The following is a 15,998-nucleotide window of genomic DNA, read 5'->3' on the forward strand; positions in this document are numbered from 1 at the left end:
TACTTCTCATTTAGAATTCCCGCGATTGATTCCTAGCACCCACATTTGTCTATAATGAATTTTGTTCATATTTATCTGCATTGCTTTACTTCATTTACCCAGCTAATATGCCTCTCCCCTACATATATTTTTTTGTGAAAGCATTGTGCAGGTATATATGACTACATATTCATGATGGCTGTGACACTGTGATGTTAGAACCCATGCCCTAATTCCATCTTATATCTTATTCTAACCCTAGTGGTATTCTATTAGTACTCACCACATGTCCCTGCCACAGTAAGTCATTCCTTCTCCATCAGAATTGACTGAGACCCTCGGAAACTATGAGCCAAAATAAATTGTTCCTACCACAGATTATTTCTGCCAGAATTTTTTCTCACAGTAATGTGAAATTGACAGCTGCATAATACTGTCCAGTGAGAGATTAAACTCTAGACACACCATAAACAGGAAGAATCTCCTACTTACTAAGTTGAGTTGTGTCAGAGAAAATGAGTAAAAAAGGAATTCCACTTATTAAAATTATACAAATTGCAGACTACCTTTCTGAGTCACAAGTCAGATCACTGCTAAACTGAGGAGAGAATCCTGTGTGTGTGTGTAGGAGAGCGATTATGAAAGGGCATGAAAATGGAAGTAATACATCTATGCATTATATAGTGGTAATGGATATGTGGATACACATGTCAAGAACAATCATATTATACACTTTCAATATGTGGGGCTCATAGGTAGGCCTTAAGAAAAATGTGAAACTGGTGTTTTGTGGTGCTTTGTCTGTGTAAAAGATTTGTGAATCACCATTATCCAAATGCACAGATCTCACAGCAGCAATAACTTTTTTCCTTCTGCTCCAAAATAAGTGTGCAGCATACACTTGAGAATAAGCCTGTGATTCCAAGCCACTGTCATCATCATAGCAGCTTTTCCTAGAACAGAAACATTTAAGTATAAAAGTTAAAGTACAATAGAGATCAAATAGACAAAGCTGTAGTCCCAAAAGGGTAAAGACCAATCTGCTGTTTTATGACAGGCTAGACTCTACACACAAATTTGTTTGGTATTTACATCTGATTCCCATGTAATATTTTTCTTTTATAGGAGTGTTCTTACTGTACTGGCACAGTAAGTTAGTGCTCGGTATATAACTAGGAATCAAGAACAATATTAACATTGTGGAACTTCAGAGAGCTGGTATTGGGTACTCCTGGAGGTATGGTTAATCATCTCACTAAAGATTTAAGACTGTCATACCTATATCATAAAATTTCTGAAAGCTGTGCCCAAGTGAATCTTCCATATTCATAAACAAATGTATGTTCTGGGAATGTGATTTTGCCTGCCAAATGGACAGGCTATGGAATCTTAGCACTCTCACAGACCTCAGTGTATGTGTGTCATTTGTAAGAAAACTGAAATTACAGGTATGTTGCTTCAGCAAGCCCAGTGAGTTATTCCAGTGAATTATTGAGCCTGAAGGTTCGTGGAAAATTCCAAAAGTGAAAAAAGTCAGAGGTATCAGTAGCCAGGGATGTCTGAAGTGCAGCTAAAACCACAGGGAATAACAATCTTATAAAGACTGTGCCCTTTAGCTCCTTTTTCTTAACTGTGATTACCACCAGAATTGTCAGCAAAACCATAGAAGACAAAAGAGAATGTATGTAATATAATAAATTAAACTCCAGTGGAGGTTATAAATCATTAAATGGTGCATTAATAGAAAAAGATCCAAGGAATACCACAATAGGAAAATCAGCTTACATAGTTTCAGACAACTACGCCTTTACACAACTTAATACTTGGCAATCCTTATTGACATGTGGATGTAGTCTTTCTCTGAAGACTCTAATACACATGGTAAATAGAGCCCTTATTTCATGACTATTGGGAATGTTTACACTAGAAATTTGTGCCTGAACACTTGGTCTTAGCTTATCAATGAAAAGGTAGTATCCTAATCCATCAAACTCCTGAATTTGGTGGCTGAGCTCAGTGCTGCTGAAGAGAACATATTCCATCTTGAGACTTGCTTGGGCTCTTCCTAACAAATTTTTTCATCATCATGGACTCTCCATGAAAATTCTGTAGGGCTCCATTTTGCAGTCAGCATTGTGTTTATTTTGTTGTTGTTGTTGTTCAGCTTTGTTCTGATATGTAGCTCAGACTGTCCTGTAAATTGATGTTACCTCAAGTCAACTTCAACTTTCAAGATTTACTCAATTTTCTATATTTCTGGGTTAATAGACATGCATTCTTATACCTCAATCTTAATAGTTTTAGTGCATAGTGTGTGTGTGTTGCTTTAAGAGCAACAATCAATAAATGGGACCTCATGAACCTGAAAAGCTTCTGTAAAGCAAAGGACACCGTCATCAAAACAAAACGACTGCCTACAGATTGGGAAAGAATCTTCACCAACCCTTTATCTGACAGAGGGCTAATATCCAGTATATATAAAGAACTAAAGAAACTGAAAAGCAGCAAACCAAGTAATCCAATTAAAAAATGTGGAACGGAGCTAAACAGAGAATTCTCTGTAGAGGAATATAGAATGGCAGAGAAACACTTAAAGAAATGCTCAACGTCATTAGCCATTAGGGAAATGCAAATCAAAACGACCCTAAGATTTCACCTTACACCCATCAGAATGGCCAAGATGAAAAACACAAATGACAACACATGTTGGAGAGGTTGTGGAGAAAGGGGAACCCTCCTCCATTGCCGGTGGGAATGTAAACTGGTACAACCACTTTGGAAGTCAATCTGGCGATTTCTCAGACAATTAGGAATAGAGCTTCCTCAAGACCCAGCTATACCACTACTAGGCATATACCCAAAATTTGCTCAAGTACACAACAAGGACATTTGCTCAACCATGTTTGTAGCAGCTTTATTTGTAATAGCTAGATCCTGGAAACAACCCAGATGTCCATCAACGGAGAAATGGATACAGAAATTGTGGTATTTTTACACAATGGAATACTACTCAGCAATCAAAAATGAGGAAATCATGAAATTTGCAGGCAAATGGTGTGATCTAGAAAAGATCATTCTGAGTGAAGTATCCCAGAAGGAGAAAGACAAACATGGAATATACTCGCTTATATAGACCTAAAAGATAGAATAAACATAATGAAATCTATACACCTAAAGAAGATAATCAAGAAAGCAGACACGGGGTATGATGATCTATCCTCATTTAGAAAGACAAATGGGATATGCATTGAATGTATGACAGGAGTCTACTGCAGAAAGCATTTGAAAGACTCTACCTAGCAGTGCTCCAAAGTAGATACTAAGACTCATAACCAAACCTTCGGCAGAGTGCAGGGAATCATATGAAAGAAGGGGAGTGAATAAAGTGTAATTTTAATATTCTGCCTTCATTCCGGTATTCTCAAGGAAGGTAAATGTCAGATATTTGCTGTGCACTGTACTGTTGTCCTAGAAAAATAATCCTTCTTCTATTCCAAGAATAGTCACTACAAAGAATCTGACTTTAGGAACTCTGAGGATGATAGTATTTACCTTTTTTACCTCCATAATTACTCACTTCAGCCAAGATATTTTAATGAGAATTGTACAGATTTTTTTGTGTGTGTGATTAGGGGTTCGAAGGAGTGACAATGTATCACTATTTATCTCTGGCTGTTATTGAACTCTAGGTCATCCTTACTCCACTATGGAGCCCTGGGTTTCAGATAAATGATGGCATTTATCTTTATACAGGTTTATCCCAGGCATATCACCACTGTATTCCCGGGAATTATGATGCATTCTGTCTGCATAGATTTCCAAAATGGTCCTTCATACAGTGATCACACAGCATGGTTTTTCAGACCCACCTCTGAGGCAGACTCCTGTTCCTGTTTTTCACCTCACAGCTTCTTATTTGGCATTCCTACTGAGCATTCTTTACTTCTGTTCCAGTATAGATGGCAAAACTGTAGGTCATTAACAATACTCATGAAAATAATCACTACCTTATTCCTGATTTTATTCTTATTTATATTTTTCCTTGCCATTCTTCATCCCCATACATCATATGTTTTTTCTGCATTTTATCCCATGCCAAGACCCAACATATAGTTGTAAGAGTAGTGTCAAAAGTCTTGCCTTCTTTTTTCTCTCTTTTTTATTTTTATATTAATTACAGGTTATTCACTTTGTATCCCAGCTGTATCCCCCTTTCAATTCCCTCCCAACTCCACCCACATTCCCTCATCTCCTTTTATGCCTATCTCCAAGTCCACTAATAGGGGAGGTCCTTCTTCCCTTCCATCTTACCCTAGCCTATCAGGTCTCATCAGGACTAAGCCTTGCCTTCTTAGACTCTTCCCCCACTTCTTCTTTATCATTACCTACAGTATTAACTCTGTGTCCAGGTAACCAATTAGGACACGCTATTGATCCATGTACTCTCTGTGTATCACTTGGAAGAGTTATGAGTGGGGACAGAACTAGCTAGACTCACCACTTTGGATGAGTGTGGCTGGCCTCAAAAGGAAAGAAACTTGAGTTCCACCCCATAGAGAATATGCAGATTATGACAGGTCAGATGCTGGCTTTTCTTCCTCCCTCCAACTGTGAAATGGAGCCTTCTGTCTTTGACTTCTAGTCTTTTCTAACAAAACAGGGACTTGGCTGCCCAGTATTCCCAATGTCATGTTTATCTAGAAGACTGCACTATTTTTTCAAAATGAAAATTTTAAAACTACTAAAGACGTTGCTCAATAATATTTGCTAAAAATACTAAAATAAGTACTCTGTTTCAGTTTCTTGGCCTGAAAAGGCATGTGGGGCCTATTTGGGGGCTCCAAGAGAAAGGTCATTGCCTATGTGGATAGGAAAGAGCCAAGAAAAAATTGCTGCTTCCTCCAAAGTCCCGGCTCTGAGAACATGTATAGTATCCTCCGGACTTCCAGGATAATCTCCCTCCCCCACCTTCCCTAGCTCTCTATGGAAGCCAGTGCCAGAACAGGCATTTTTATAGGAGTCTGCCAAGAACAGCCTATTCCACAGCTGCATAATCTGCTCCATATTGCAGTCTGAAGTAACCCTTTGGAAAAACTATCCTTTTCAAAAGATCCAAAGACATAATATCTCCATTTTCTTTCTGCATCTCTTTCTGAATGTTTCCTGAATTTGCTTCTAAGCCTCTCGTGAGATGGCTTATTTTCTATATCTTTTTAAGGCCACTGTAAAGATGTTCAGCCATAATAACTTATTCCCAACACTCTTGGACACCTTTAGAGCACTAGCCCCAATATTTCCCTTGGGATTAGAGTAGTAAGCAATATATTATGTAGATATCAGTCTCAAGCTTTACTAATAGATATGCTTTCCGCTTAAAGTCTGGATTCTCTGATTAAAGGTTATCCCACTCTTCTTCTTCTTTATGGTAATGGATTGATCCTTTTCAGGACTTCCTTGAATAGAAGAAATCATATTTGTACGGCTGCTTCACAGTTCTGAGGGTAAGCAGTACCACAGTTTGCATAGGCTCGTTTCAAGCTAAACATTAATTCTATGGCTTAAAACTCTTAAAGCACTATCTCGCAGAGTGGTTCCAATCTACAGACCCTGGTTCAGCATTAAGCAACTTTATCAGTAGGAATGTGTGGTATGAGCTTCAGTACAGGTTCTCTATACTGTCATACTAACAACTTCAACCAAGTGAGGTGCAGGTAGAAACTGCATCATGCAGCTCATCCCAGAAAGCTGCTGAAGCACATGTAGTTCTCTGGTCACATCTCTGGTATCCTACCTCAGCAAGAAACAACTTAAAAATTGTTGGCCTCATACTTGTGACTTTCTTTCATGAATCCGTTAAGTGCAAGATGGTACATATGATGTGTATATAAACAGAGTGAGCTAGCCCAGAAAATTCTTCAAAATCAACCCACTTGGGAAAAACAAATCTAAGAAATGAGCATAAGAAAACTTGAGAACCCTTAGTCTAAAACCCTGAAATTGCAAATACTGTGCAATCTAAAACATTTTTAGCATGTGCATTACATCACAAGTGAAAAATTCCATATCAGACTTCATAGTGTAGATCACAGCTAAAACAAAGGTATACCAAGAGTATTCTGTTGCATTCAGAATATGTATGCAATGTGAATAGAAACATAAACTAATTTCACATTTAAATTTAATCTCATAACATATTATTGTGCCTATGCAACTATGCAGAAATTTGAATAACTCTGAAATACTTCTTGCCAAAAATATTCGGGGTAGACAATAACCATCCTGTCTAAGTAAACATATTGCTGAACCTAGAAGTGCCAACATGATGTTTTAAATATGTTTCTGTTTCAAGTGACAATAATGACTCTCAATGCATAATTTTAAGATGCTTTAAACTTAAGGAAACCGAAGAAACACCAAGGAATCCCACTATCTCAGAAAAAGGAAGATGGTCAAATCTAAAGACATCTAGGTTTGGAGGCTTCAACAGTGGCCATTGTATAAGGGAGAGTTTGAGAGACTATCAGCTTCAGATTACCTCTTCTCAATCTACTTTTTTTACGCAATTTATACTTGGGAAATGATCACCAACATGCTGTGTATAATTTATGAGAGATCATTAGACATTATTTATGGTAAACTCATTTAAGCATATTGGGAAGAATTTTGATGTGCTCCCAAAATGGAATTAATCATTTTCTGACAATATACTGTGATAAGTAACTCAGAAGGTGTAGCAGCAGAAAGCAGGGAAAGAAAGGCACTGGGAAAACATAAAAATTATACTATCATAAAATTTATGCTAATAAATATAGTGATCATTTTCCCAAGAAACTTAAGGGAAAATTTAAATGAAATCAAAGTGACCTAATAGAAGTGGAGAGACAAAATCTATAGAGATTAAAATAATTGAAAATCAACAACCTAAACATTCAGTGATGCATAAATGCATAAAATATTATATATATACACATATTTGTGTACACATACATACTTACACATATATGCTTACATGTATTTACATATATATGCATATATGTTAAAATACAAATATATATACTTATTCATACTTAATTTGTTCTATTATGAATAATAGAAAATTCTTTATTACTTGTGAAATGAAAAAAACTATGCATAGAAAAAAAAGCTTCATGATCTCTGACATTTGTGGAAATGAATTAAATTGGTGTTACATAAGCACAGAGTAGAACATTGGTTACCAAAGTCTCTGAAAGGAACAGGGAGAATCAATACAGAAAGATTTCCTTTAGATACAATTATATATTTAGGATAATCATACTAAAATCTGTACACCTAAAGAAGCTAAGCAAGAAGGAGGACCCTGGGTAAGATGCTCAATCCTCATTTAGAAAGGCAAAGGAGATGGACATCAGAAGAGGTTGAAAACAGGGAACAGGACAGGAGCCCACCACAGAGGAACAGTGAGAGACTCTACCCAGCAGAGTATCAAAGCAGATGCTGAAACTCATAGCCAAACACTGGACAGAGTGCAGGGAATCTTCTGAAAGAATGGGAAGACAGAAAGACCTGAAGGGGTCAGGAGTTCCACAAGGAGAACAACAGAACCCAAAAATGAGGGCAAAGGGGTATTTTCTGAGACTGATACTCCAACCAAGAACCATTCATGGAGATAACCTAGACCCCTGCACAGATGGAGCCCACGGCAGTTCAGTGTCCAAGTGGATATCCTATTAATGGGAACAGGAACTGTCTCTGACATGAACTCAGTGGCTGGCTCTTTGATCACCTCCTCCTAAGAATTGAACAGCCTTGCCAGGCCACAGAGGAAGACAATGCAGCCAGTCCTAATGAGACCTGATAGACTAGGGTCAGCTGGAATAGCAGGAGGACCTCCCCTATGAGTAGGCTGGGGGAGGGGCATGGGAGGAGAAGAGGGTGGGAAGGTGTGGTTGGGAGAACATGATAGAGGGGCCAAAGCAGGGAAACAAAGTGAATAAACTGTAGTTAATTAAAAAATTATATTTAGGAACAGTATTCTTTAGTGTACTATAACAAAGAAAAGTGAATATATTCTGCTGTGTATTTTAAGTAGATATGAAAAGAAATTTTGAATATTCCTAGTATTTGAGGTGATGAATGTACTAATTATGGAGGTTTGCTCACTAGATATTGTGCTCATACATTCAGACAAACTGTATCCAGTAAATATACTTTATGTCAATTAACTGTGTGTAGGTGTGTGGAAATATATGCAGATGCCAGAGAAGGATGTCGTGTTTCCTGCTCTATCATTCTCTATCTTATTCCTTTCTGACAGGGTCCTTCACTGCACCTGAAGGTAAACTGGACCCTGTGATCTTCTTAATTCCACCTTTCAGAGCAGGGTTTGCAAACACCTTTTTTTTTTTCATTGGTTACCACCCTTTTCATTTGGGTCCTGAGAATTTTAAGTTATGTTCTCATGCTTTCACTATAAAAGCTCTTACCGACTGATTCAAAGCCCAATCCAATTAAAATTTTAACCCAAATCAATTATGTTAGAAAATCTATTACTTCCAAAACATTCAAATCTCACTCCAATGTCCATAACTACACAGTACATTCTTCCTTGTTTGACCTGCACTCAGATTTGGTAAGGATTTATCTTTACTAATTTCTCAAGATTCCAATTATAGATATCACATCATCTTTACAGTATACACACTTTCTCAAAAAAAAAAAAATCCTTACTGCCCCTTATTCATTTGTAGAACACCCAAGTTCAAGAATAAGTCTTCTTTCTCCAGGACCATCACACTTAACTTGATTTTGCACAAATACAGTGTCCTAACTTGACTTCACCATTTCAGCTACAACTTTCTCCTTAAACTTGCTTCTTCCCACGCCATCATTTATCCCTGCCCAGTACAGGAGACCTGGAGATCTTTTCCCTTAGTCTAGTGGTACCCTCTGTCAGACCACAGCGGTTGGGCTTTCCTCCTTCACTCCTATCCAGCCCTACCACCCTGCTGGCTTCCCTACACGCATGCGCAGTGTCTTGTCCGCCCCGCCCGGCTGGCTGCTGCGGAAGGCGCAGCGCTCGGTAACCTGCACTTCCTCTGCTAGTGTCCAGCGAGGGAGTGCTAGCTCCGAGAGCTCCAAGTCGCAGCCGGTCCTGCCCTGACGAGAAGGCGCTGACATGTCGGAACAAAGTAAGGACCCCAGCGACCCTAACTTTGCAGCTGAGGCCCCCAACTCCGAGGTGCATGGTAACCCTGCGGTTCCAGTGGGGGTCTCTCCTCCAGCGTCTCTGGCAGTAAATCTCGCAGGGCCAACGAATGCTCCGGAAGATATGATGGCAGCCCCACAGGCCTCACCGCCGCCCGCAGAAAGGTTTGAAGAGGTTGACCCTAAGATCCAGCAGCAGGCCGCAGAGGAGGGCCGCGCCCACCAGCCCCAGAGCCCAGCCAGGCTGATCTCAGCACCGCCAACCCCAGTCCAGCTGGTACAGAAGGCACATGAGCTTATGTGGTATGTGTTGGTGAAGGACCAGAAGAGGATGGTCCTCTGGTTTCCAGACATGGTGAAAGATGTCATGGGCAACTACAAGAAATGGTGCAGAAGCATCCTCAGGCGCACCAGCCTCATTCTCGCCAGAGTTTTTGGGCTGCACCTGAGGCTGACCAATCTCCACACCATGGAGTTTGCCCTGGTCAAAGCACTCAGCCCAGAGGAGCTGGACAGGGTGGCGCTGAACAACCGTATGCCCATGACAGGCCTCCTGCTCATGATCCTGAGCCTCATCTATGTGAAGGGCCGTGGGGCCAGAGAGGGTGCCGTCTGGAACGTGCTGCGCATCCTGGGCCTGAGGCCCTGGAAAAAGCACTCCACCTTTGGGGATGTGAGAAAGATTATCACCGAGGATTTCGTCCAGCAGAATTACCTGAAGTACCAGCGTGTGCCCCACATCGAACCTCCCGAGTACGAGTTTTTCTGGGGGTCCAGAGCCAACCGTGAAATCACCAAGATGCAGATTATGGAGTTCCTGTCCAGAGTCTTCAGGAAAGATCCCCAGGCTTGGCCTTCCAGATACAGAGAGGCTCTGGAGCAAGCCAGAGCTCTGCGGGAGGCTAATCTTGCTTTCCACTGCCCCCGCAGGAGTGTCTCTGAGGACTAGAAAGGTCCAGGGGCACATTGATAGTTTCTGCCCCATACTAAGGTTGTGTAAGGGTGGGGTTGGATCATTAGAGTATTCCAGATTCACAGTGCAGTATTTCATGTATAAGTTTTAAGTTTTCCATACAGTACAGTGCTTTTATACTTTGTATTCATTTGTGTACTCTTGTGTAAGATTTGTGCATGTGTGTTATAAGTAATCAAGTTGTTGCTTTCACTTTTGTGCTTTCTTGGATTATTGTACAAGAGATGTGCTGTGCTCAACCTGGGAAATACAATGAGGTGTTATGTATCTTGTTCTTTGTATGGGACTGGTGAACTGTATCCACAAAGAAAGCCCTGGAGAGTTAGCAGGACTCACCAGCATCACAGACTTGACCAGGAGAAAGGTCAAGGCCCCTTTCCGATGACCTCAACTGGCACAGGAAACATCTATGTGGAATGGACTGATCTGAACTGGAATTTTCTCAGTGTAGGCACTTAGCACACTTATTAAACATGTATACAACCCCACCATAAATAAACTTTAAAGTGAGCATTAAAGATCCTGTGAAATTATTTCTGGGGGAGGGGGATTTATTTTCTTGAAAGGGTGAACAGGAATGGGTGGGGATGAAAAAGATCCCCCCACCATGTATAGCCTGAACAAATATAATGTTCTTCTAACAAAACCAGAAAGCACTACACATAACCACTCAATTTTACAGCTTTATTTTGTTTGAATAAAACTCATGGTGATTCAAACACTTTGATAAAATAAAAGGTATAATAACCAAAGAGAAGGTCATTATAACACCACATCGTATGGGAATAATAACAGGTATTATGGAGTGACTGCCCCCCTTTTTTTTCTTATTTGTTTTTAATAGTTGGTGGGCATGTAACAGAATGAAGTATTGTTACGAAACCCTTTATGTGCATTTTCTCCTTTATTTAAACCCTCCACTAGCTAAAAAGTAGGATGTTAGTATATCAGCTTGGAGGATGGAATATGAAGAGTGTTGGAACTGAACCATCCTAACACTTTACCTTACACTGTAGGCTTGACTCTTAGTCCCCCTGGCACCCCGCCCCCAGCCACCACTCACATGAGCACTCTTGTCTTCTTGCTGCATACACTAAGGATTTGATTTTTCTAATTAATTCCAAGAGATTCACAGAAAATAAGCTTCTGAATATACAAATTAGGAAATTCAGTTTCAGAAAGAATTGACAACCTAATCAAGTCCTTATTCTGCATAGGGATGAAGACAATATCTGAAACAATATTTCCAGAAGGATGAAGATGAGAGAAGCCATTTTTGACAGTGGCACCAGTAAGAGCCAGGACACATGAAATGGGGGTGGGGGGGTAAGGAAGTTGGCAGCAGCAACACTATCACATTTGTGACTCAGCAGGCTGAAAGTTGCAGTGGACAGTAGGTGATAGGGTGAAAGGGGATGAGAGTCACTGTAAACAGCAATAACTTAGGGAAAATCTTATTAAGAAGCCTATGATCTGGAGAGAAAATGGGATAGAACAGACTTTAATGAGATTGGAAATCCTTTAGACTCTTAAGTGGGAAAAGTCATTTAGACAGAGTTAAAACCTTTTCCTGGAGAAGGTGAATAAGGAGACACACCTGGCACAGCACACACAAAAGTAAACTGGGTGTCAAATTTATGTGACAGAGCTATGAACTGTGTGCTGACACTCAGGGCTGCCAACACTGGTGGTGCAGAGAATGGAAATGCTTATAAACCTATGTGTCTGTTAAAATGAATCCATCCTATTTAGTTGTCCCCATAGTCTTTCACTGAACTGAGAATGGAGAGTGAAAGAATATTGGCAGAAACCCTAATGTGGGTGACCTGGCTTGCTTCTTCATGAAGAGCTGATATTAGCTGTCACAACTATTTTTAAATTTTAGGTTTTCTCTGCTGTAAAATTTCGAATCTCTTTGTGCATGGATCTGCAAAACAGAGCCAAGATTACTGACACTGGCACTCAAGTAAATGTTTGCCAAGGAGTAAGATTGTAAGACTGTGAGCTGATTTCAGACAAGCACAAGAGCAGGGCTGCTCTCCAACTGTGTTGTCTTGGATACAGCTAGCCATAGAGGAGGAATCTTTTGCAGATATGGTTTGTTTAATCCATGACACCTGGTTCTGTAGACACAGCAGCCTGGAGACACAGGGAGGGAACACTCAGTAACTTTATTTCCATATTGTCCTAAAAATTAAAAGATAAGAGAAGTGTCCAAGTATTTTGGAAGAGTCCTTAAGATGCTGAGATAGATCAATCAGGAAACAGCAGATTCAACTTGACACACAGAGCTGTGACACTCAGATGCTCTAACTGGGAGATATTTCCCTGATTATTTGTATAGGCCAACAGTAATTGCACTTTTACTTGGATAATTTACTCTTACATCACAGACCTATTTGTGTTCTTTTAATTTTCCAAATAAAATTATTTTATTTTAATGTTTTAATAAAAATAGAATTTTTCCCTACCCCTTTTTCTTCTCTCCAATCCCTCCCAGCTACTTCACAGTAATATTTCATGTTATATCACTTTTTCCACATTAATTGACTTCAGTTTTAAAGTCATGTAAGGTAGAAAGAGCCTCTTGAGTTTTAACATAAATTATAATACCTAATTTAGGCTGACCTCAGAGAAAATATATAGTTTTGAGCTCTAGCATAATTAAACAGGAAAGGAATATTTTAAATGAATCAGTAAAATGTCTTTTCTATATGTCCATCTGTTCTCACTACCACAGTAATATTACATGATGAACTTTGGGCAGTACTTTTTGAGGCTGTTCACAACATCCATGTTTAAACTTCTACCCAGGATACACATGATGTTTATAAATAAAGACATTTTGTAATTCTTTTGTGGACTGTTAGATACTTGAATGTAAAAAGTCAAATCTGACTTGCCCATCATGTAACTAAAGCTCCTTTACTTTGGGCCTGCCTCTTTGATGCTCTTGGCAAATACTTTTGTTTAAAAAAAAATGGTGCATTCTTTAATTTTTTATCCTCTTATTTAAAATTGATTTTTATATGATTTATTCTGATTACAGTTTCCCCTTCATCTGCTCCTTCCAGTTCCTCCCCACCTTCCCTCACTCCCTGGTCTCCTCTTTTTCTTTCTCTCATTAAAAAAATGACTTCTATGGAAATGTAATATATCATAATAATATAAAACAAAAACTAACACATCAGAATAAAACAATAAAATCAAACCAAAGAAAAAAACCAAAAAAATGTAGAGATACACTTGTTTTTGCATACTCATTAATCTTATAAAAACTCAAAACTAGAAGCTATTATATAAATATGCAAAGGACCTGAAATCTCAAAATATTAGAAAAGATCAGCACCTTAGTACAGGAAAGAAAAAAAAAAAAAACAAAACAAGAACAGCAAACATATTCAACTAGCCTGAAACATACAAAAAAGGTAAGCAACTGAAAAAGAAAAAAATGAATACTAAAAAAAATATCAGGAAACAGGTTTCTTTAAACCCAATAAGTTGTATCAATTTCTAATAGTTTCAGGGATTTTAGTGGTTAAATAGTGCCAATTAACAACCTCTTATTGCATAAATGGATCAAGAACACAAGTAGCTGGATGAGACTGGAAGGAGGAAAATCAGGAAGGGAATGGCCTAATTCTATTTTAATTAAAATATTAAAAAAATAAAAAGAGTGTTGTTATTATTGGGGAGGCCTGCTCTTTTCTTAAGGAAAATGGAGGAGCAGTGGATCTGGGGGAGACAGGAGCTGTTTGGGACTGCAAAGAGAGGAGAGAGGAGAGGCTCTAGCCAGATTAATTTTTATGAAAGAAAAATAAATAAAAAGTAAGACATTCAAACAATAAATAAAAAGAACAAAAATATATTCTGTGCTGTAAGAATAAAATATCAAGTGAGAAAATGAAAAAAAATTAATTTAGTACATCAAGATATATTTTATACAGTAAATTATTAACAATATAATAAAAGTTAGTGAATAACCCATTCTCTTACTAGTTCATTAAAATTGGAATCAACATGCACTTCTGCAGTATAACGTGTGCTACATTTTGCCTTCTGTACTCATTGAAGTGCATACTGGGCAGCCGGCTTTAAGAAGATGAAGTGCTGAGAGATAAAGATTCAAGAATAAACAAATGATCATTGTCCTTGGTCAGAAGGCATTGACTAGATTGAAAGAGGCAGGTGAGTAACAAGAATTATACTTAGGCAAAAAGAATGGTACCCTAAAAGCAGTATGAAGACAGAAGGTTGCAAACAGATGGACACAACTCAAATTTTTCCAAAAGAAGTGTTGTGTAAGTGTGCACCTATTGTGTGAAAGATAATTAACAAATTAAAAGTGATAATGAGAAGGGTGCATTTGACAAAAGTATCTCTTTAAGGAATGTAGTGAGAACACAAACAGATTCATGGTACTACATATTACCTTGAAATAAAAGAAAAGAAAAACAGGAAGTAAATTACACTTCAAGTTGTCTTAAATGTTTTTAATTTTCCCAGTAATTTAATATGAGAAGATATTACAGTCTTTGGAGTTTGATATATCTTTGTATTCATTTATTTGCTTTTTGAAAATATTAAACTTCATTATATTGTTAAGTTGGTAGAAACTTGTATATATTAATAAATTAGCAATGCAGTTTCAACAAGTGTAAAATATACTCCATTCATAAAGAGTATCTCTTTATCAGTAGCTCTCTTGGTTATTAGATCAACTGTCTAGGTATCAGTAGTCGAAGTGATTCTAATTTTATTCAGTAATATCCCCCAAGTTTCAAATATGCCAATGATTATTTCATAGCACATTGCAATACTTGTTCTTTACTTTCTATTTTGTAAGTTGAGGGATTGAGGATAACATGAGAAATGAGCAACAGGTGTTAACTTGGGTTTCAGGCTTAAATACAGTTTAAAGGTCAGTTTAAATTGATGAGACTGGAATGAAGCAGGGAAGAACAAGTGTGGAAGAAAACTAGCAGTTTCTATATGGAAGGTCTATGAAATGTACTAAAAGTTAGACAAGTTATACAACGAATATACCTAATTCATGTGAGAACATCGTACCCCAGCAGTCAAGTTTATCTACAGAAGCTATTTTTAAAAAATGTGTCCATGCTTGTATTCTGAGAACCTGAAGCATTTCCTTCGTGAGTAGTGCAGGAATGTCTGGCAATGTCACTACAAAGAGTGCCTGGATAAGAGTTCAAAAAGAAATCCAGCAGAGTGCAAGGTCATAGAAATCAAAATAGCAACATTTTCAGTGAGAGGAAGTGGCCAAGGGTATCAAATGCTCTTGAAGTATCATAAACAATTTGGAAACAGATTTTGCATTTAGTGTTATCCTTACTTATTAGAGAAGAAATTAAGTTTAGAGATATATTACATAATTGCCAATAACAACTCAGGCGAGCAACAATTGTGGACTTAATCAGAGAATGAGTAATGAGGAAATTAATGGGAAATATTTGAAAATATCTGTATACCAAATTGACAAAAAGCAATGATTAAATAAGTGCTATAGATAAGAAGGGTAAGATAAATGTAGGATTGTGGGAAGCTTTCTGGCATGCTGAACTTCTTAAGTATCAGTTGTTTATTTAGGAAGTAAACAGGGAGGATTCATGTGGGAGGAAGATGAATTCGATTTAAAAGAAGTTGACTTTGACATGAATATGAGGTGCAAAAACAGAGATGTGAATTTGACTGAGTAGAAATTCACAAGAGAAAAAGTTGAAGTGTGGAATACAGTCTGATGAGCTCATGAGTGAGGCTGGGTGGAACTGCTTAGAGATAGAGCTAGGATTTGAGAAGGTAAACTGTGTTTTTTCCCATGCAGCTCAGGCAGGAAATGCAT

The 15,998-nt window shown here is 38.2% G+C and overlaps 1 protein-coding gene across 1 annotated transcript; it reads left to right on the forward strand.

Moving 5' to 3' along the window:
- Positions 1 to 8,993: 8,993 nt before the first annotated feature.
- Ndn (necdin, MAGE family member) lies at positions 8,994 to 10,656 on the forward strand. Its single transcript, XM_021629564.2, has one exon. The coding sequence runs from the start codon at positions 9,137 to 9,139 to the stop codon at positions 10,112 to 10,114; it is 978 nt and encodes a 325-aa protein (XP_021485239.1). The 5' UTR covers positions 8,994 to 9,136; the 3' UTR covers positions 10,115 to 10,656.
- Positions 10,657 to 15,998: the final 5,342 nt, after the last annotated feature.

This window comes from Meriones unguiculatus, chromosome 14 (assembly GCF_030254825.1).
Source record: "Meriones unguiculatus strain TT.TT164.6M chromosome 14, Bangor_MerUng_6.1, whole genome shotgun sequence".
In the NCBI taxonomy this organism is placed as follows: Eukaryota; Metazoa; Chordata; class Mammalia; order Rodentia; family Muridae; genus Meriones; species Meriones unguiculatus.

Excerpts from the sequence above, each read along its gene's own strand:
- Ndn (XM_021629564.2), top strand. The coding sequence starts at position 9,137 with ATGTCGGAACAAAGTAAGGACCCCAGCGACCCTAACTTTGCAGCTGAG.